This window comes from Panthera onca, chromosome B3 (genome assembly GCF_046562875.1).
Source record: "Panthera onca isolate mPanOnc1 chromosome B3, mPanOnc1 haplotype 2, whole genome shotgun sequence".
Lineage (NCBI taxonomy): Eukaryota > Metazoa > Chordata > Mammalia > Carnivora > Felidae > Panthera > Panthera onca.
Window position 1 is genome coordinate 97,672,432 of NC_138344.1, and position 22,748 is coordinate 97,695,179.

Genomic DNA, 22,748 nt, shown 5'->3' on the forward strand with positions numbered 1-22,748 from the left:
AGAAGAGTTTGTGTAGAATTGGCATTATTTCTTCCTTAAATGTTTGGTAGAATTTATCCATCCACATTATCTGACTTGGAGTTTTCTTTGTGGGAATATATACAGAATTATTCAGTTGATTTCTCTCAAGGAAATTGTTCATATTTTCCAAGTTGTAGGCCTTATTGACAGAAAGCTATTCATAATGTTCTCTGGGAACTGACTATCCTTTTCTTTAAAAATTTATAGATTCTGTTGTAATATCTTTATACTCAGTCCTAACACTGGTAACTGTGTTTTCTCTTAGAGGTTTATCAATTTTAGTGATCTCAAAGGGTCAGATTTTGGTTTTATTGATTTTCTCATTTTTCTGCTATTTCATTGATTTCCACTCTGATCTTTATTATTTTCTTCCTCTGCCTACTTTGGATTTAATTTGCTCATTTTTTTAAAATTTCTTAAGATGGAGGCTGAAGATACTGATTTCAGACCTTTTTTTCTTTCTAATAGAGATGTTCAGTGCTATGAACTTCCTTCTAAGTATTGCCTTAGTAACACCCCAAAATTTTGATGTGTTGTTTTCATTTCATTTGGTTCAAAATACTTTTTAGTTTCTCTTCTGATTTCTTCTTTGACTCATGGGTTACTTAACTTAGTTTAGTGCTTTAGTTTCCACATATTTGGAGATATTCCAGAAATATTTCTGTTGACTTTTAATTTAATTACAGTGTGGTCAGAGAATATACTTTGTATGACTTAAATCCTATACAATGTATTGAAACATATTTTATCACCCCAAATATGGTCTATCTTATAAATGCTCTATGCCCACTTGAAAAGCATATGTATCACACTACTGGTCAGACTAAAATGTCAGTTAGGTCAAGCTGTTTGGTTGTACTGTTCAAGTCTTCTGCATCCTTACTGATTTTCTGCCTATTTGCTCTTCAAAATTATTGTGAGAGGGGTATAGGTGACTATAACTGTGGATTTGTCTATTTTCCTGGAAGTTCTATCAGTTTTTGCTCATTTATTTTGAAGCTGTGTTATCAGTGGCTTAGACATTTAGGGTTGTTATGCTTTTTATGAAGTGGCCTTAAAGAGGTAATAGTCTTTGCTCTGAAGCCTACTTTGTCTGATATTAATATGGCCACTTCAGCTTTCTTTTCAATAGTATGACGTATGTTTTTCTTTTCTTTTACTTCTGACCTATTTGTGTTTTTATAAAAGCACATTTCTTACAGGCAGCATCTAGTGGGGTTTTACTTTTTTCCATTCTGACAATCTCTGCCCTTTTTATTTTTTTTAAAAAACTTTATTTAATAAAAATTTTATATATTAAGGTGTACAACATGATTTGATACACATATACATAGTGAAATGATTATCTGAATCAAGCTAGTTAACATATCATCTCTTCATAGTTACTATGTTTTTTTTTTATAACAAGAGCACCTGAAATTTACTCTCTTAACATATTTCCAATATTCAATACAGCATTAACTGTAGTTATCATGCTATACATTAATAATCAGTCAATCTATATGACTGTAATTTTATACTCTGACCAGCATCTCCTCATTTCTACCCCCGGACCTCAAACTCTGGTAACCATCATTCCACTTTCTGCATCTACGACTTCAACTGTTTTAGATTCTACATATAAGTGACTCATGCAGTATTTTGTCTTTATGTCCCTGGCTTATTTTACTTAGTATAATGTCCTCCAGCTTCAAATATGTTGTCACAAATGACAGGATTTCCTTCCTTTTTATGATTGAATAATATTCCACTATATGTTACTTAAAAAAAGCAATGAACTTCGGAAATTAAAACACAAAGAAAAACAATCTGTCAGTAATTCTCTGCTATGAGTATCTGATTAGTTTTGTATTTTATGTGAACACAAAAAAGTACATTTCCATGTTACGGGAATACTACAGAAATATACATATATATATTGGACAAATTTACTTTCATATATTTCATATATACATACATATACTGGCAAAATTTACTTTCATGTATTTCATATGTTTCATATATTTAACATTCAGATTTGACACAGTATGCTATGCCTTCTAAAGCATGAGGAAAGCAATACTTAGAAATGACTAGTTTTCTCTTAAATCAAGTCAATCTCCCAGTTTCTAAAATACAGAAGAAAAACATATAGAACACCAAATTCATTTCTAAACAAATTACACAATCTAGGAAATGTAGGGATAGAAGCATCAATTAACAATTTGAGTTATAAATTACCAAAATAAAAAATGTAATCACGAATTAATTCCTAATTTAACATGCCTTAAAAGATATGAACAAAATTACTACTTGCTGATCTTCTAAATGAGGAGCCCATTTTCTCTTTTCTTTTTTTTGGGGATTATCATTTTGCAGTTTTCAACTGTGAAACTAAAACTGCCTTTCTATCCACATAAGCAAATGTAGTACCTGTAAAGTTTCTCTGCATACATAGGCTATCTGCAGTTCTGATAATGGCCCAGTAACTAGGAAAAAAGAGAGATCACATAGTTACACATGTCAATAACACATTACAAACAGTCTATCTTAAAAATGACAGGGGCACCTGGGTGGCTCAGTTGGTTAAGCGGCCGACTTCGGCTCAGGTCATGATCTCACGGTCCGTGAGTTCGAGCCCCGCATCGGGCTCTGTGCTGACAGCTCAGAGCCTGGAGCCTGTTTCAGATTCTGTGTCTCCCTCTCTCGGACCCTCCCCCATTCATGCTCTGTCTCTCTCTGTCTCAAAAATAAATAAACATTAAAAAAAATTTAAAAAAAAATGACAAACTATTGGGGCGCCTGGGTGGCTCACTTGGTTCACTGTTCGACTCTTGATTTTCAGCTCATGATCTCAGTGTTTGTAGGATCAAGCCCCATGTTGGGCTCTGTGCTGACAGCGCAGAGCCTGCTTGGGATTCTATCTCCCTTTCTCTCTGTCCTTTCCCCCACTGACGGTATCTTTGTCTCCCTCAAAAATAAACAAGTAATCTTTAAAAAAATGACAAAGTATTAACAAAACTTCTATGTATATAATTGGATGGCTTCTCACCATGAACACACATTATTCTTATAATCAGGAAACAAAACAAAAGGAAAGTTGAGAACCTTAAAATGTACTTTAAAAACAGAAGATTTACTCCATAACGACTTTGGTCTGTGAAAATATAAGCATTCATTACTTGCAAAGTGTAGTAGTAGGCACCATAGGACAGTCTATATAAAACAACAGACATGATCTTAATCCTGAAAAATTTCTCTAAAATAAAACCAAGAAAAGAAATAAACATATGTAATTAATTATTGTTATATAGAGTGGAGAACCATAAGAGATCAATTGTTGAAATATACCAAGAGGAATCATATACATAAAGATCAAGATATTACTTTAGTACAATCCTTTCCTATATTTTTCAAACAGGAAGGCTTGATCCAGTACCTTATCTAAGAATTTAAAAAGCAACCAGGTTACTTCTGACAACCAGATCTCTATTACAAAATATAAGATCTTTCTGTAAGTACCTAACCAGACACTTCAGAATTATGCCTTCCAATACCATGAGAGAACATCTGAAATCTGGTGTTTGCTGACAGTGAAACCAAATCAGGTACTTACACATAATCGTTCCTCAAGAGAGATATTTTACTGTATTATTTTAATCACTGGCTCTCTACATCTACTCAGGAACATAAAATTTTGATTCCTAGTAACTTGATGGAATAGTAATAAAAGAAGGGAAGGCATCATCTTATTAACCGTTTATTTTAAGTATATATGTTCTTGATTTCTACTGCTATCTAGTATACGATATACAGGGATGGACACTTCTTAGATTCAATTTAACTAAAAAAATATCAGGTTTAGTAATGAAAAGTAGAAATATCAAGAAGTAAGATTAATGTCTTAAATTATTCATTAAGTTTAAAAGGGGAAGTAGTAAAAACAATGCCAGCTATATAGGTTTATTTATCCATATTCTTGAGTTCTTGTTCTGTCAGTGTGAATAAAAATGATAATCATTATATAAAAACTTTTCATATAAATGATAATTCTTCCTAAAATCACAGAAAAGAATTTTAAATTGAGTGGCACAGAGTTGTTTTCTACCAATAATTCTTTTTTTTTTCATTTATTTATTTTTGAGAGACAGAGGGAGACAGAGCGCAGGTGGGAGAGGGACAGAGAGAGAAGGAGAGGCAGAATCTGAAGCAGGCTCTAGGCTCTGAGCTGTCAGCACAGAGCCCAATGCGGGGCTCGAACCCACAAACTGCGAGATCATGACCTGAGCCGAAGTCGGATGCTCAACCGACTGAGCCACCCAGGTGCCCGTACCAATAATTCTTTTAAATCAGACACATGGTAAAATAAGAGAACAATAATTCTAGCATGATATAATACATAAGAAAATGACTAGTGTGTAAAAAAATGGATTTGTTCTTGTTTTAAAAACTCTGTAATATTTTATATAATTGTAATATGTATGTGGTGCTAAAAATTATTTTAAATAAAAAGTATCCAGACTTTAGACATCAATCACAACTATTTTTTTTTGGTCATGGGTTATTTGTTGTGATAGAATTAGGTAATTATTATATTTATTAATTTATAATTAAATAATACATCAGTACATTTTCATTATAATTCAAAATTTTACTTAGGAGTCCCATTTCTCCCCTAGAAGTAATGACTGGGACACATCTTTTCATTTTGTTGTGCATTAACATTCATATGTAATGTGAATATAAAAAATTATATTTTTAAATGTCTAAGTGTTATCAGTTATGCTATACATATTTTTTCATGATCTAGTTTTTCCATTTAAAAAGAGGCCTTGGGGAGATACAGCTAGTGGATATAAACGGAGCTACTTTACCTTTTTAAATGCTTCACAGTATTCCATATTGTAGGTGCAACATAGTTTATTTAACCATTGCTCTACTAATTTTTAAATTATTATTATTATTTTGTTTATTTAGAAAGCAGGGAGGGGCAGAAGGAGAGGGAGAGAGAGAATCTTAAGCAGGCTCCACACTCAGTACAGAGCCCAATGCGGGACCCAATCTTGCAACTTTAAGATCATGATCTGAGCCAAAATCAAGGGGTGGACACTCAACCCACTGAGTCACCCCAATTGACTGATATTTTAACAATCTGAGCTCTACAAGCTACAAATTATTTAAATATTATTTCCACCTGAAATTATTTAAATTATTTAAATATTATTTACACCTGAAGAGCACTTATTTTTACATCCACTATGGTGGCATTTGTTAACTGGATGACTGAAATTTGATAAGGCTGTCATATAAAGCTTTTAGCATAGAAATGTTTGAAAATATTTCAGATAATTCTTAATAAACTATACAGTACAAAGTTGCAATGGGAGTTTTACTATTCCATATTTAGTTAAATAAAGAAAATAGAGGGGCGCCTGGGTGGCGCAGTCGGTTGAGCGTCCGACTTCAGCCAGGTCACGATCTCGCGGTCCGTGAGTTCGAGCCCCGCGTCAGGCTCTGGGCTGATGGCTCGGAGCCTGGAGCCTGTTTCCGATTCTGTGTCTCCCTCTCTCTCTGCCCCTCCCCTGTTCATGCTCTGACTCTCTCTGTCCCAAAAATAAAAATAAAAAACGTTGAAAAAAAAAAAATTTTTAAAAAAAAAGAAAATAGAAATTGTTTTATAAGGACCTGTGTTTAGTCTCATTAACTAAAACATCAGGAAACTGTCAAAAACAAAACAAATTGGAAGCTAAATTGTAGAGCCAAAACAAAGACTATTTCTAAATGGTATTATGGGTAATATCTAATTCAACTCAGAAAACTGCCTAAATTAACAGAATGTTCAATAAAATACTTCAAGTTTTTGAAAATATATTTTTTCAGTATTTTTAAAAAGTTTATTCCTTTATTATTTCTGAGAGAGAGAGAGCGCACACGCACAAGTGGGGGAGGGCCACAGAGAGGGAGACACAGAATCCAAAGCAGGCTCCAGGTTCTGAGCTGTCAGCACAGAGCCCTAAGCAGGGCTCGAACTCATGAACCATGAGATCATGACCTGAGCCGAGGTTAGACACTTAACCAGCTAAGCCACCCAGGTGCCCTGAAAATTATACATTTTTAATACAAAAATACATCAACAACTAAACCTAGTTGTTTGCTTAGTTAGGTTAAGTGATTTCTAAGATAGATATACAATTTCTTTTATGTGAGAATTAACTTTTGTAATTCAATTCTTTTTATTTATTTATTTATTTATTTATTTATTTATTTATTATTATTTTTTTAATATATGAAATTTACTGTCAAATTGGTTTCCATACAACACCCTGTGCTCATCCCAAAAGGTGCCCTCCTCAATATCCATCACCCACCCTGCCCTCCCTCCCACCCGTAATTCAATTCTTATTTACAAAAATTGAGGCAGTTTCAAATATAGATAAAATACTTCCCTAGACACACATAGATTTCCTAGAGACTACATCTAAAAAGCAAAATTTGGACTGTATAAGAACTTCTGGATTTCTCAGATCAGGTTTCAGAAAATTTACTAAAAAACCAAAATAAATAAATAAATAAATAAAGTTTAGATTTCTTTTATGCAATACTGCAGGAGCAGAATACAACAATGTAAAAATGGTATATGTACCCATCAACATCCCTGGTTAACTAGAAATGTAAAACAACAATCATTAAACTCAAAAGTTTGTTTTTAAAATGTAAAGTCAAATGAACAGTACCATGGTAAATATCTTGAAGTGATCCGCCACCACAGTATTCCATACAAATCCACAGTTTTTCTCGACTAATAAGAGAAAGAAAATTATATTAGCTAGTAATTCTCAATCACTGAAGTACCCTTACAATAAATTATATTAAAAAAAAAAAAAAAAAAGAAAAGAAAAGAAAGAAATACCCTGAAGGCTTTCACTCTTCAGCACACCAAGGTTTAGAATGGATTACAGGGTGGAACAGGAAACTGCCCTGGCAGTCTCTCTTCCAGATTCAGAAGAGCAGAGTAACTTCAGTTTTGCTCCCATCTTAAATGGTTTAGAATAAGTTTTATGCGATAAAACACTTGTAATCATTCATAATATTTATTGTCAGATAAGGTATAAACGCATAAATGGAGATGTCATTATTAATATAACGGGGGAGACTACAAGAAAACCTGAGAAATTTTAGAACTTCAGACAATATAACTTTAAAATTTTATATGTATAATAGCATTTACATGAAAGGCAGGGAGAGTGGTAGTAAAGAAGTGCAAAATTCAAGAAGAGCAGATGTTGTTGTTGTTGTTGTTTTTTTACCTGAGATAGCTCCCAAAGTAGGCAACAATGTTGCAATGTTTACATTCTTTAACCATAAATATTTCTTGTTGAATCAAAGAAAAATCATCTCCTGAAAAACAAAATGATAAAACTTAGTAACAAAGTTACGTTTTGAGTCATATATGGGAAAAAAGAAAACTTTACAGTAAATGTTAGAGATGAGGAATTAGATACTCAATATAAGGGAATATAAACTGGGAATATAAACTGCTACATTCTTTCTAAAGAAGCAGAAGCCTTAAAAATACACAAAATCTTCGAACTCATAATTTCACTTTAAAAAATTTTTTTCTGAAGGAGATGTGCACAGAGATAAATGTTTTCTACAATGTGACTTAATAATGGAAGAATGAGTAAATAATTTATGGCACAGTTATACATATAATGCAGTTAAAACATGTTTTGATATGAAAATATGTTCATGCTATGTTAAAAAAGGGGTATTTTATATACATTATATAAATACATATGTATAAAGAAAGAAGTATCTTAAAAAACTTACACAATGTTTATGTCCAGGCAGTAAAATTAAAAGTAATTTTGCTCTGCTTGACTTATCACTTACCATATTTTCTAGTTCACGCCACGAAATGGCAAGATTTCATTCTTTTTTTGTTGTTGTCTTTTGTTTTTAGTGTTTATTTATTTTGAGAGAGAGAGAGAGAGAGAGAGCATGCAAACAGGGTAGGGTCAGAGAGAGAGAGAGAGAGAGAGAGAGAGAGAGAATCCCAAGCAGGTTCTGTACTGTCAGCACAGAGTCCAACACAGGGCTTGATCCCAAGAACCATGAGATCAAGACCTGAGCCAAAATCAAGAGTCGGACACTTAACAACTGAGCCACCCAGGTGCCCAAGATTTCATTCTTTTTGATGGTTAAGTAATATTCCGTTGTATATATACCACATTTTCTTTATCCATTCATCAGCTGGGCTCTTTCCATAGTTTGGCTATTGTTGATAATGCTGCTATAAACATTGGGGTGAATGTACCCCTTCGAGCCTGTATTTTTTTTACTTCACTGACACGCAGAATTTAAGAAACAAAACAGATGTACATATGGGGAGTTGAGGGGGAGGGAGAGGAGAGGGAAACAAACCACAAGAGACTCTTAACAATAGAGAACTGAAGGCTGATGGAGGGAGGTGGGTGGGAGATGGGCTAGATGGGTGATGGGTATTAAGGAGAGCACTTGTGACGAGCACTAGGCGTTGTATGGAAGTGGTGAATCAGTGAATTCTGCTCCTGAAACCAATACCGCATTGCATGTTAACTAAAATTTAAATTAAAAAAAAAAAAAAAGTAGGGGCACCTGGGTGGTTCAATTGGTTAAGCGTCTTGACTTCAGCTCAGATCATGATCTCGCAGTTGGTGAGTTTGAGCCCCACATCGGCGTCTGCTGTCAGCACAGAGCCCACTTTGGATTCTCTATCCCCCACTCTCACCCCTCCCCCGCTCACGAGCTCTCTAAAAAATAAACATTAAAAAAAAGTAATTTTGCTTTCTTCTTATTCATATTTGCCAATTTATCACAAACTTGTTTGCCAATTTATCATGTTTATCACAAATTTACCAATTTATTCATGTTTGCCAATTTATCACACTCTTGTTTGAGTTATACAGGAAAAGTTAACAAAATGAAATACTTGTTAGGAATGCCTGGGTGGCTCAGTTGGTTAAGCATCTTAGTTTGGCTCAGGTCATGACCTCTCAGTGAGTTCAAGCCCCACATCCGGCTCTGTGCTAAGAGCTCAGGGCCTGGAGCCTGCTTCATATTCTGTCTCCCTCTCTCTCTGCCCCTTCCCGGCTAGTGGTCTCTCTCTCTCACTTGCTCTGTCTCTCAAAATAATAAACATTAAAAAAAAAAAATTAAAAAATGAAATACAGGTTAGATATGGGAATTTCGTAATTATTATGGGAACACCACCTAAAATGGTATTGTCACCATACCATCAAACTTCATTTTGTACAGTAGTCTTTTTTTTTTCAAGTTTTTATCTTAATTCTAGTTAACATACAGCATTATGTTAGTTTCAGGTATACAACACAGTGTACACAGTGAACAATTCTGTATACAGGTATACAATATAGTGATTCAACAATTCTATACATTACTCACTGCTCATCATGATAACTGTGCTCTTAATCCCTTTCACCTATGTCACCCACCTCCCCTCTGGTAACCATCAGTTTGTCTCTATAGTTAAGTCTGGGTTTTTTGTTTCTTTGTTCATTTATTTCTTAAATTCCAGATATGAGTGAAATTATATGGTATTTGTCTTTCTCTGACTTATTTCACTTAGCATTGTACCCTCTAGATCCATCCATGTTGTTGTAAAGGGCAAGATTTCACTCTAAAACAAAAACAAAAACAAAAACAAAACACCCTATTTCATAATCATCTGCCAGTAGAAGGGGCTTAATGGAGATAATCTAAAACAGATGATGATCTGTGTTTCCCATTATCAATTTATGTAGAAGTAGGGAGTAAAGCCTGCAAATTACAGTAAAAAGTCTGCTCACCAAGGTGCACAGACTGTCTATGTCTGCTCCTGGGCACCAGAATATTGTTTCTCCTTGTATCTCACTCCTCTACTTGTGCCTTTTCCATTACAGCATTAAAATATTCTTTACACATGCTAATCTCCAACAAGCAGGCTAGATTCTAGTTTATCCTTCACTTTATTAGGAAGCTCTGAATGACACATGAAAGAAGAATAAAGAATCACCTAACTTTGTTAATATATACTACTCTTTGGATTTCAGTCTACTCGTTTTTGTTTTTGTTTTTGTTTTTAATGTTTATTTTTGAGAGAGAGAGAGAGTGTGTGAGCAGGCTAGGAGCAGAGAGAGAAAGGGAAACACAGAATCTGAAGTAGGCTCCAGGCTCCGAGCTGTCAGCACAGAGGCTAATGCAGGGCTCGAACTCACAAACTGTGAGATCATGACCTGAGCCAAAGTTGGACGCTTAACTGAGCCACCCAGGCGCCCCTCAGTCTACTCACTTTTAAATGTGCACAGAAGTCATATGTGAACTGTGCTGAAAATGCTTCAGTTAAGTCTGGAATTTAGAACAGATTTTCTCACAGGAGTAACTTCACAAATGATGCCTAACTTCTTTTTTTTTTTTTTATAAAATTTTAAACAGAATATGTTTCATCTCAGTAGCCTAAACATGCTTATGATTTTATTTATTTTTTTATTTTTAAATGTTTTTCTTTATTATTTTTGAGAGTGCAAATGGGTGCTAGACAGAGAGAGAGAGGGTGACAGGATTGAAGCAGGCTCTGTGCTGACAGCAGCGAGCCCGATGTAGGGCTTGAACTCATGAACTTCGAGACCACGACCTGAGCTGAAGTCAGACGCTCAACGGAGCCACCCAGGGGCCTAGGTGCCCCTCTTATGATCATTTTAAACCATACTTGTACCATTTTTCGGAACACACAAAATTGCATATGGGCAATTTCCACTGCCTGTGCCCCTGGAAGGGAGCAGAGCCACAGATAATATAAAGGTTTTTTTTCCAGGGGTGTCTGGGTGCCTCAGTCAGTTGGGTTATATATAGCTCAGGTCATGATCTCGCGGTCTGTGAGTTCGAGCCCTGCATCAGCCTCTGTGCTGACAGCTCAGAGCCTGGAGCCTGCTTCTGATTCTGTGTCTCCCTCTCTCTCTGCCCCTTCCCGGTTTGCTCTCTGTCTCTCCCTCTCTCTCTCAAAAATGATAAACATTAAAAAAATTTGTTTTTTTCCAGTGAAGTCCTTTTATTTTTTAATTTTAATTATTTTTAATTTATATCCTAGTTAGCATATAGTACTATAATCAGTGATTCATCCCCTATATATAACACCCGGTATGATGCCTAACTTCTTAATGGTGTCTAAATTCTTAAACTGACTTATAAAAGCCAATAATATGGCTGAACTAATACTAATAATAAACCACTACTTCCTGGGGAAATTTAGGTGAGGTCCACCCCACAACTGTGGTCTCAGCAGAAGCTATGTGAGCTTTCCGCCAAAAAAGGTGGGGCCTTGGTGAGGCTAAGCAACAGTTTTTTACAGTTGTAGATGGAAACTAGAGTTCACAAGAATAGGTCATTAATAACTCAGATGTTTGAGGACTGCGGCTTCTTTGATATATTTAGTGAGTAAACTCTATTTTTGAATATATTCTTCGTATATCTGATTCACCATTGTCTTAAGATTTAATGCAAAGGGGGTAGAATCTTCTTTGAATTGAAACTGTACCATGGAACAGACTTACATAAAGATAATATTTCTGCAGTCTATCCTGAAAGGCAGATAAGCTAAATGTAGTTATTTATTACAGAAGTAGCTATTCTTTGATGGCTTATATCAGCTTCTTCAAAATGATCTAAATTGGGGTTTATTTTATTCTTCTGATTGGGTGATGCCAGACTACTGTTTCCTTTCCTTGATATATACCATAAAATCCACTGGATTCAGACGCTTCAGGCCTAGAGGTTCCAGCTCTGTTGTTCATGTATAAATGGGTTTTGAGGAGTTTACTTTCTCAAAAAAGAGAAGTTTTATTCTTCATACTTAGGCAATGTGAAGATGAGACTAGCTGAGAAATACAGAGCCCCATGTCTGCAGTTTTGACTAAGTACCTGTTATTTCCTTCTGGAGGTCTTGCTAGCCCCCTGAATTTAATATGTCCCAAGATACCAGTATCTTCTTTTAAAAATCAATTTTCTCTTTGGACTTTCTATTTGTGTTAATGACACTTCTTTTCTAAGGGACTAACCTCTGGCAGCCTCTCCATAGCCCTCCTAAGAAAACTGACCTCTATGCATCAAGAACTACAATTTGTGTCATGTGATCTTCTACTTGCTGAAGGCACAGAGGTGGACAACTGACCTAAAAGAAATGAGATGAGCTAATTATATTTGGTCTCTGTAAAATTTGAACCATGGAGACTAAGTCATTGGTAATCAGCAGAATCACATTAAAAGTGGAATATTAGAGTCTATGAATGACGGTGGCTAAGGTTACTAGAGATGTACTGAAAACCTGGCTTATGAGTACATCTTTATATAGGAAGGGAAAGATCCACTAGAGCTTGAATGTGTGCCAAAGCACAGGCAGAGATAGCTGGATCAGATAGCTGACCACCGAGACCAGAAACTTATAACCTTAGACTCTTTTAAGGGTGGGTGATTATGTCTGGCTGGTTGGCTGTCTTAAGGAACTCAGCCTCATACTCCTAGGAAAAGAGTGGCCCTCTTTAGCCAAAAAAGTGATCCAACGAGAGAAGGATGGAAGCTGTGTGTCTGGGATGGTTGACACTGGAATGAGTCCTGTTTCTTAGTGCTCTTAAGATTGGCCTGAATCCTGGAAGGTAGCTATAAAGAAGAAATGGACAGTGCAGGTATTGGTTATTTCATTCTGGTTCTAGATGGTACTGACACTGGGATTTGCATTTTTAATTTTTTTAAGTGTTGCATTAGGGTTCCCGGTTAGAATGTTCAGTGACCACCAGCGCAGTGATTGCAACCTCTACCAGTGTTGCAAGGCTAATATTCAAAGATAGATTTGGTAATAAGGACAACAAGCACTGCAATGTCCTAAAACCCAAGTTTTAAAGAGGGAGAAACTCTACTGCTGTCCCTTGTTCCTAAGCCATCTCCTGTCTATCATCATACTACAACCCTAAACTACCATTTTTTTTAAGTTTTGTTTTTAAAGTTTATTTACTTATTTTGAGGGGGGGAGGGGCAGCGAGGGGGTGGTAAGAGAGAATCCCAAGCAGGTTCTACACTGACAGTGCAGAGCCAGACTTGAGGCTCGAACTCACAAACTGCAAGATCATGACCCGAGCCAAAAATCAAGAGTTGAACGCTTAACTGACTGAGCCACCCAGGTACCCCTCAACTACAGTTTTTAAGTGGACTGAGCAGCCCATTCCCTCCAACAGACTACTCTATAAAAAAAAAATGTAGTCTTAATACCTGGGGTCACTTAGGTGGTTGATTTTTGCTTTCAGCTTCTTAGTTTTGAATACAATTAGCCAATGTCAGTGTTTATTCAGCTACCAGCTACTTCTGCTATAATCAGTCCATTAAGATTAGGATCAGGTTGGACTTTTGTTAACACCACATTTAAGGCATTTCTAAAAACATAAGGAAAGAAGAGAAGCCTTGGAAGGCAATACACTAGAACTCTATAGGATGCACTGGTTGACATAAAAAGCACAGGCATTCACATTCTGGAAATAAACAGGAGTAAACTGGTTGCACTCTTCGTGTAAGAGTCCTCTGGATTATACCTGGATTCAATATTCTTTTAAGGGTTTCTTGCAACCAAACAGGTCCTAAAAGATAGAACTTGGGAAATGATTAAAAGCCCCCTTTTAATCATGCCCCCTTAAAAAAATAAGTAAGAAGGGAAGGTATTAGGTATTAAAAATCTGGTTGTGACAAAATGAAAGGCAGCAATAAGATTCACTGCATGCTCCCTCAAATAATATGGTAGCAAATCATGGATTTAATACCGAGGTCATCAATTAAACCAGTATCTATAATTACATGAGCAGCTGCTGATCTACAGTAATTTAAAGGGCTTAAAGTTGAGCTATAGTATGGTTCCTTTAGCAACACAGCAATAAAAGGACAATGCTAATTTCTAGAACATCTGGCCCAAGGCATAGAGAGAAAAAGCACCATTATGAAATCCTAACAGCCCAAATCAGAAAGTCATCTTTGGAATTGCTGAATCATGACATCATACCCTCAGCTGACTTTGCAACTGCAATGGGTTTAAAAAAAAAAGGGGGGGGGGGGGGCCCTGACAAGTGGAATGGGAATATCTGGGAGTAGATCAGATAATTCCCAGGCCCCTGGCAATATATTTACTGTAATGTTCCTCTTTCCAGCAAAAGAAGTACAATCAACTCTGTTAAGGAGAGGACTCCTTATTGAGGTGTGGCCTATGATTAGAATGTCAACACAGCATGAGTTATAAACTATATAAGTCAGAGCAAGGAAGAGATTAAATCCAGGAATAACTGTTGACTTCTAGGGAATATATTCAAAAGCTAGAGTTTTTTGTTTGGTTGGTTGGTTTTGTTTTTTTCTCCCACACCCACTCACCGCCCACTAACAGTTTGGAAAAGAAACTATTTCTATTCTTCAGAAGCTACCCTAGAAACTTTAATGTGCATATTTTCCTTGGTAAAGACTACATATAATTCCTATCTTTACTCCCCCTTTCAAACAATACAATAACATTGGAATGCTTTAACTCTATTACCTCTTCCCAACTCATTCTATTGTTGGCCAGAATATTCTTTTCTCGCAAAGATCATCTTCATTATCATTTTGTATATAGGTATGCTTTAGTTTTTTGAAATTTACTCATATTTAATCACTTTCTTTGCTCTTCTTACTTTTTGCATCTCAGACTTACCATCTGGTATCACATTCCTTCTGCTTAATGTTTATCTTTTAGAATTTCCCTTAGTGAGTTTCTATTGGTGACAAACATGGTTAGCTTCTGTATGAAAATGCCTTTATCCTGCCTTCATTATTAAAAGGTATCTTCATTGGATGTACAATTCTAGGTTTATAGTCCTCTTAGTTCTTTGAAGATATCCACTGTCTTCTACCTTCATTGTTTTGGTAAGTCACTGTTAAGTCTTAATAGTCCTTCTTCTATAATGTCTTCTCTAGTTGATTTAAAGATTTTCTGTCTTCAGTATTTTGCAGTTTCACCATGACATATGCAAATGTGCACTTTTAAAAAAATTTTTTTCTGGTTGGAATTCTTAAATATTTGGTGTTTCCTGTCAGTTCTGGAAAATTTTTCACAATAAATGCTTCAAACATTCCCTTTGCCCAAATGTAGCCCTACTCTGATTAGATCTCTGTTAAATCTTTTCACTCTATCTTCCATGTATTTTACATTTTCTTATTTTTTGTCTGCTTCTCTGTGCTTGCTATATTTTGCACAGTTTCTTCATTGCCTCTTCAGCTATGTCTAACTTGTTACATCTGTTGAATGTTAAATTTGTAATGATTTTTCATTTCTAGAAGATCAATTTGGTTCTTTTAAAAATCTGCTCCTCAACGGGAACACTCTTGCACTGTTGGTGGGAATGCAAACTGGTGCAGCCGCTCTGGAAAACAGTGTGGAGGTTCCTCAAAAAATTAAAAATAGATCTACCCTATGACCCAGCAGTAGCACCACTAGGAATTTACCCAAGGGATACAGGAGTGCTGATGCATAGGGGCACTTGTACCCCAATGTTTATAGCAGTACTTTCAACAATAGCCAAATTATGGAAAGAGCCTAAATGTCCATCAACTGATGAATGGATAAAGAAATTGTAGTTTATATACACAATGGAATACTACGCAGCAACGAGAATGAAATATGGCCTTTTGTAGCAACGTGGATGGAACTGGAGAGTGTTATGCTAAGTGAAATAAGTCATATAGAGAAAGACAGATACCATATGTTTTCACTCGAGTGGATCCTGAGAAACTTAACAGAAGACCATGGGGGAGGGGAAGGGAAAGAAAAGTTAGAGAGGGAGGGAGGCAAACTATAAGAAACTCTTAAAAACTGAGAACAAACTGAGGTGATGGGGGTGGGGGGGGTGGGTGATAAATAAATAAATAAATAAATAAATAAATAAAATAAAAATCTGCTCCTTCCAACAGTTTACTTTTTACTCATATTTTCATGACTTTTTAATTTATCTAATCATATCATATATTGAGTATATAACTCCAAAATCTGATGTCTTCATGTTCTGTTGTTGTTTCTGCTGGCTCTTGCTCAAGGTACCTTAATTCCTTGTGTCTTCTGTGATGTTTGACTTTGAACTCTTATTTCTTGGAACTTTATCTATTGGAATTCTTTGAAGCTTGGGTCAAAGTTGAGAAACTACACTTGTTTCTGCTAGGTGGCTGAGTGTGCTACCCTAGGAGACAAACTGAAAAACTAAGGTTTTTAAAGCCACACACAGTGCGACTCCAATTCAAGACAGGCAATATTTTTTTGATAGTCATTGGTTGGGCAATGGGCAAGTTTATTTCTAGTTTACCCATACTAAGACTGAATGGTTGGAAAGGCCTTTCTAGTAGGGTGATATTTGAGGAATACAGATGAATATAGTGAGGGAGTAGGTCAAATCGATCCCTGTGAGAATAGTAGGATATAGGAGATATATATATATATATATATATATATATATATATATATATATATGATATATGCTACCTTATACTATCCTATAATACTATATAATATCCTATATACTCAAATACTATATATACTCTACATCCTCAAATACTACACATACCCTATATAGAATATACATAGTATTGTGATATAGTATAGGATATACATATATATATATATATATATATATATCCTGTATATAGGATATCTATATATCTATATATATATATATATATATATCCTGTATATAGGATATCCTATATAGAATATATGTATCCTCAAATACTATATATATATCCTATATGGAATATATATAGTATTGTGATATAGTATAGGATATATGTGTGTGTATACACACACATATATGGCACATATATACATAGCATATATATATACATATGGCATATATATATCCTATACAGAATATATATAGCATTTGAGAATATAGAGCATATATATATATATATACACATATATATATATATATATATATTGTATTTGAGTATATAGGATATATATAGTATTTATAGGCTACAATATATACATTTAGTGTGTGTGTATATATATATCCTATATATATATATCCATATATATATAGGATATATAAGATATATATAGTATTTGAGGATATAGATGAATGTAGTGAAGAAGTAGGTCAAATAGATCCCTATGAGAATAGTATTCTAGACATAAGGAACAGCAAATATACAAGTTTTATAGCAGGAGTGTGTCTGGCACATTAGAAAACAGAGAGAAGCCCAGTGTTTCTGAAGTGAACCACAACAGTGGTAGAAGATGAGATGAGCGAAGGATTAGAAGGCCAGATCAAAAATAGCCTTTTCAGCCATTATCATAAGGACCTTGGATTTTAATCCAAGCAAGATGCAAGCCTCTGAGATTTTTGAGCAATAGAGTATAGTATCTTGGTTTCAGAAGGATTGCTTCTGAACAGATGTGTTGAGAACAGATTCAATATAGCCTAAGGGGGGTGGGGAGAGAAAAAGTTGGGGGGGTGTTGATATCATAAGGCCTAAAGCAGAATGATCATTGAGATAACTCATGCTAAAGTTGAAGTGGCTTAGACCAAAGTGGCAGCAAAGAAAGTGATGAGAAAATTAAGTCTGGATATATTCTGAAGGTGGAGTTTTTGAAGGTAGGAATGTTTATTTTTTAAATGTTCCACAGGTGATTTTCATCCACCCTCCTTCCCTTAATAGAACGACTATTATAATTCCTAGTAAGCTGTCTGAAGTTATGCAGTTATTAAGTGGTGGACAATGTTTAGAACCCTAGCAATCTATCTCCAGAGCCCCAAACCTATTCTGTCTCTTAAACCCCTAAAACTCTGTTCCTTCATGTGACCATGTTTTGGAGAGGGCTATAACCTTGACTAATACCATCAAAATATTCTTTAATGTTACATATTGAACTTTCACTAAGTTTAGCATATTTTAATATTTCCACAAAAAGTGAAACAAGATTTACCAATCGTTATTTCAGCAAATAACAATTGGTTTATGCTTTTCCTATCTCTCGTATTTCCACTAAAAGTACTGTTCATATTTCCTACTTTAATCTTCTATTAATAAATATTCACAGAAAACTATCAGAAACATGTCTAGTTCTATATGTGTATCAATAATGGAAATGACTTTAAAAGTAAATAAAACTTCTCTTTTATTTCATATTATTGTATCACATTAATATTGTTATCTTACAATAGTCTAGTCAATGTGGAAAAATATAAAGAATAAAATAAAATTTACCCATAAATTCACTATCCAGAGACATTTACCATTCACATTTTGATGTCTTCTTCCAGTCCTATAAAATATTTAAGGTTTCTCCTACCATATACACAAATTGGGACTCCTACTCTACAGTTTCACAACCTATTTTGTAAACATTGTGTCACTAAAAATCATTTAAAAGGCATCCAAGTTGGAAAGGAAGAAGTAAAATTATTGGTTTGCACATGATATGATCTTATATGTAGAAACTCTAAAGATTCCACAAAAAAACTTTTAGAATAAACAAATTCAGCAAAGCTGTAAGATACAAATTCAACACAAAAAAATCAGTTGGGTTTCTATACATTAATAATGAATAATCAGAAAAGGAAATTAAGAAAACAATTCTATTTACAATAGCATCAAAAAGAATAACATACTTAGGAATGAACATGACCTAGGAGGTAAAGTACACTGAAAACTACAAAACATTGCTGAAAGAAATTAAAGATGACACAAACAGAAAGACAGCCCATGTTCAGGAATAAGATAATTTACTACTGTTAAGATGTCAATAAAATACCCAAAGCAATCTACAGATTCAATGTAATCTGTATCAAAATCCCAGTAGCATTTTCTTGGGAGATACGGGAAAAAATCATCTTAAAATTCATATGGAATCTCAAGGGACCACAAATAATTTTGACAAAGTTGGAAAACTCACACTACCAGATTCCAAAACACATTACAAAGCCACAGTAATAACAACAGCATGCTACTTTGTGAAGGCAGACATAAAGATCAATGGTAGAGTGGAGAGCCCAAAAATAAACCCACACAATTATGGTCAAATGATCTTTGACAAGAGTGCCAAAGACCACTCAAAGAGGAAAAGAGAGTCATTTCAACAAATAGTATTGGGAAAACCGAGTATCTTCATACAAAAGAATGGAGTTTGACCCTCATATATGTACAAAAACCAATTCAAAATGAATTAAAGATCAAAATGTAAGACTCAAAATTATAAAACTCTTAGAGGAAAACTTCCTGACATTGGATTTGGCAAGGCTTTCTTAGATATGACACCAAAAGCACAAGCAACAAAGGCAAAAGTAGATGAATGGGACTATGTCAAACTTAAAAATTTTTGTTCATCCATGGACACAATCAACAGAGTGAAAAGACAACCTGTGGAATGGGTGAAAATATTTGTAAACCATTTATCTGGTAAGTGGTTAATATCCAGAATATACGAAAAATTCCTACAACTCAACAAAAAATAAATAACCCAATTAAAAAATGGGCAAAAGAATAGATATTTCCCCAAAGAGGATATATGGTCAACAAGCATATAAAAAGATGCTCAACATCACTAACCATCAGAGAAATGCAAATCAAAACCATGAGATGTCACCTCACATCCATCAGGAAAGCTATTATTAAAAAAAAAAAACCAGAATAACAAGTGTTAGTAGGGACACGAAGAAGGTGAAACCATTCTGTACTATTGGCGGTACTGCACACTGGTACAATCACTACAGAAAACAGTATGGCAGTTCCTCAAAAAATTAAAAATTTACTACCATATCTAGCACTGCTAGGAATTTATCCAAAGGATACAGGAGTACTGATGCATAGGGGCACCTGTACCCCAATGTTTATAGCAGCACTCTCAACAATAGCCAAATTGTGGAAAGAGCCTAAATGTCCATCAACTGATGAATGGATAAAGAAATTGTGGTTTATATACACAATGGAATACTACGTGGCAATGAGAAAAAATGAAATATGGCCTTTTGTAGCAACGTGGATGGAACTGGAGAGTGTGATGCTAAGTGAAATAAGCCATACAGAGAAAGACAGATACCATATGTTTTCACTCTTATGTGGATCCTGAGAAACTTAACAGAAACCCATGGGAGAGGGAGGGGAAGGAAAAAAAAAAAAGAGGTTAGAGTGGGAGAGAGCCAAAGCATAAAAGACTGTTAAAAACTGAGAACAAACTGAGGGTTGATGGGGGGTGGGAGGGAGGGGAGGGTGGGTGATGGGTATTGAGGAGGGCACTTTTTAGGATGAGCACTGGGTGTTGTATGGAAGCCAATTTGACAATAAATTTCGTATATTAAAAAATAAAAAAAATAAAAAAAAATTTACCACCATATCATCTAGTAATCCTACATCTACGTATATACCCCCCCCCAAAAAACTGAAAGCAAGTATCAAAGAGATATTCGCATGCCCATGTTCATAGCAGCACGAATCATGATAGCTGAGAGACAGAAGGAACCCAAATGTCCATCAACAAATGGATAAATGGATAAACCAAACATAGCGTATACATACAGCAGAATACTATGCTGCCTTTAAAAAAGGAAGGAAATCCTGTCACATACTGCAACATGGATGAATCTCAAGGATATTACGCCAAGGGAAATAAGCTGCTCACAACAGGACAAACACTGTATGATTTCAATTATAGGAGGTATCTAAAGCAATCAAAATTATCAATAAAGAATGGAGATGGTGGTCAGCAGGAGCCGGTGGAAGGGGAACAATGTTTAATGGATATGGACTTTCAATCTACAAGATGAAAAAGTTCCAGAGATCTGTTTCACAACAATGTAAATATACTTAACATCATTAAACTATAAGCTTAAAAATGGTTAAGATGGTAAAGCTTAAAACAGGTACTTTTATCATAATAAAAATAATTTAAAATTATGTGAATATAGCCTAATTTATTTAACCATTTCACTATGGTTGGATATCCAAGTATTTAAAAATATTGTTTTCAATTATGTGTTTTAAAAATAAAAATCTGGTAACCTAAAACTTTTCGTATCATTTATAATAAAATTACAATACAAAAAGTAGCTCTCTTAATATTTATAATACTTAGCAATGGAAAAGCTTTTTGCACAGGTTAAGTACTAAATATGTTTCTGCATTTATGAAATGAAAACAATGTGAAATACAGATACCAAAGGGAAAACTGATTTTACTGTATAGCTAATACATTAATAGTATCACTTCCAGAAAACTGATTAACTCAATGCTCAATATCCTGTCAGATAATATTCCAACACCTTGTTGATTTGTTTTTGTTGGTAATAAGGAGTTTTTTTCCACTGAGAAAAATGAACACAGAATGTAAATACAATAGTCATTTCTAACAAAAAATATTCTTAGACTCTGAAAACTCATCTAGAGGGAAAATCTCTATAAGTTTTAAATTCACAAATTTGGAATCAGCCACTGAAGTTCGTTCACCTTTCAAATTACATAGTAACAAAAAGTATCTTCATTTCAACATCATCTTGTGTTCAAGCAGCAAACTGGGATCTAATTGAAATTGAGTACCCTAGCATTACAAAGTGAATTCTACTTATAAAATGGCAAAAAATGTCTATTTAGCCTTTATTAGCTTTCTGTATCTATTATTTAAAGCTTCCCTCCCCCCACCAAAAAAAACTGGTAGCATTTGGGACCTCAACTTAACTTTTCTACCAATTCAGACTTGAACTTTCCAAAGAGGGAAGACAAGATACTTATTAAGTAATATTAACTTAATATTTAATTTCACAGATAATTTTGAAAAATCAAAATTCTTAGATTTTAAAACAGAAGTTAAATACTAAAAAGCAAAGACATACCACTTAACCAGAATAGCTGACATGTGTCCTATTTGGCCAAAGCTCCTACTTTGGGATTTCTTTCAAGAACATTAACAAGGCAGGGACACCTGGGTGGCTCAGTCAGTTAAGCGTCCTACTTCAGTTCAGGCCATGATCTCACGGTTCATGAGTTCAAGCCCCACATCGGGCTCTGTGCTGACAGCTCGGAGCCGGGAGCCTGCTCTGGCTCTCTGCCCTTCTCCTGCTCATGTTCTGTCTCTCTCTCAAAAATGAATAAACTTAAACAAAATTTAAAAAGAGAACACTGACAAGGCAAACTAAGACGGTTGTTTAAATCTTTATATACTTTTTGATTTTTTAAAAATTTACTTGCTCTGCTTATACTTCCAGGAAACAAGATGAAGTATTATTTAAAAACTGAGTAAAATGGTACACATTTATTCAAAGATAAAGATTCTGGGGCGTCTGGGTGGCTCAGTCAGTTAAGCATCTGACTTCAGCTCAGGTCATGATCTCACGGTTCATGGGATGAAGCCCCACAGCGGGCTCTGTGCTGACAGCTCTGTGCTGGAGCCGGCTTTCTTTGGATTCTGTGTCTCCCTCTCTCTCTCTGCCCCTCCCTGCTAGCATTCTCTCTCTCAAAACTAAACTTAAAAAAAGGATAAAGATTCCTATTCATTTTGAAAACTGACTAAATTATGAAATACATTTGTCATTTTATTTTAAAATACTGAATTGTTTCATGAACATTTCCAATTCAGCATTTTAAAAAACAAGCACATAAACAATTATTATGCGTTAATCACCTTGGGCAATGATTTTATTACATCCCATCGTTGTAAGCAAGGCTCA

At 34.9% G+C, this 22,748-nt stretch overlaps 1 protein-coding gene across 4 annotated transcripts in view; it reads right to left on the bottom strand.

Annotated features, from left to right (window-relative positions):
• Window positions 1-22,748, bottom strand: part of MAP4K5 (mitogen-activated protein kinase kinase kinase kinase 5) — a 110,938-nt gene that overhangs the window by 56,814 nt on the left and 31,376 nt on the right. For 3 of the 4 annotated variants that reach the window (XM_060619811.3, XM_060619810.3, XM_078448266.2), the window contains exons 3-5: window positions 7,308-7,398; window positions 6,735-6,799; window positions 2,434-2,489 (exon numbers count right to left, since the gene is read on the bottom strand). In XM_060619811.3, coding sequence (XP_060475794.1) covers window positions 2,434-2,489; window positions 6,735-6,799; window positions 7,308-7,398 — 212 coding nt within the window. Of the gene's footprint in view, window positions 1-2,433; window positions 2,490-6,734; window positions 6,800-7,307; window positions 7,399-8,637; window positions 8,807-22,748 lie in introns of those variants that run through there. The other variant, XM_060619812.3, reaches the window with a different exon arrangement.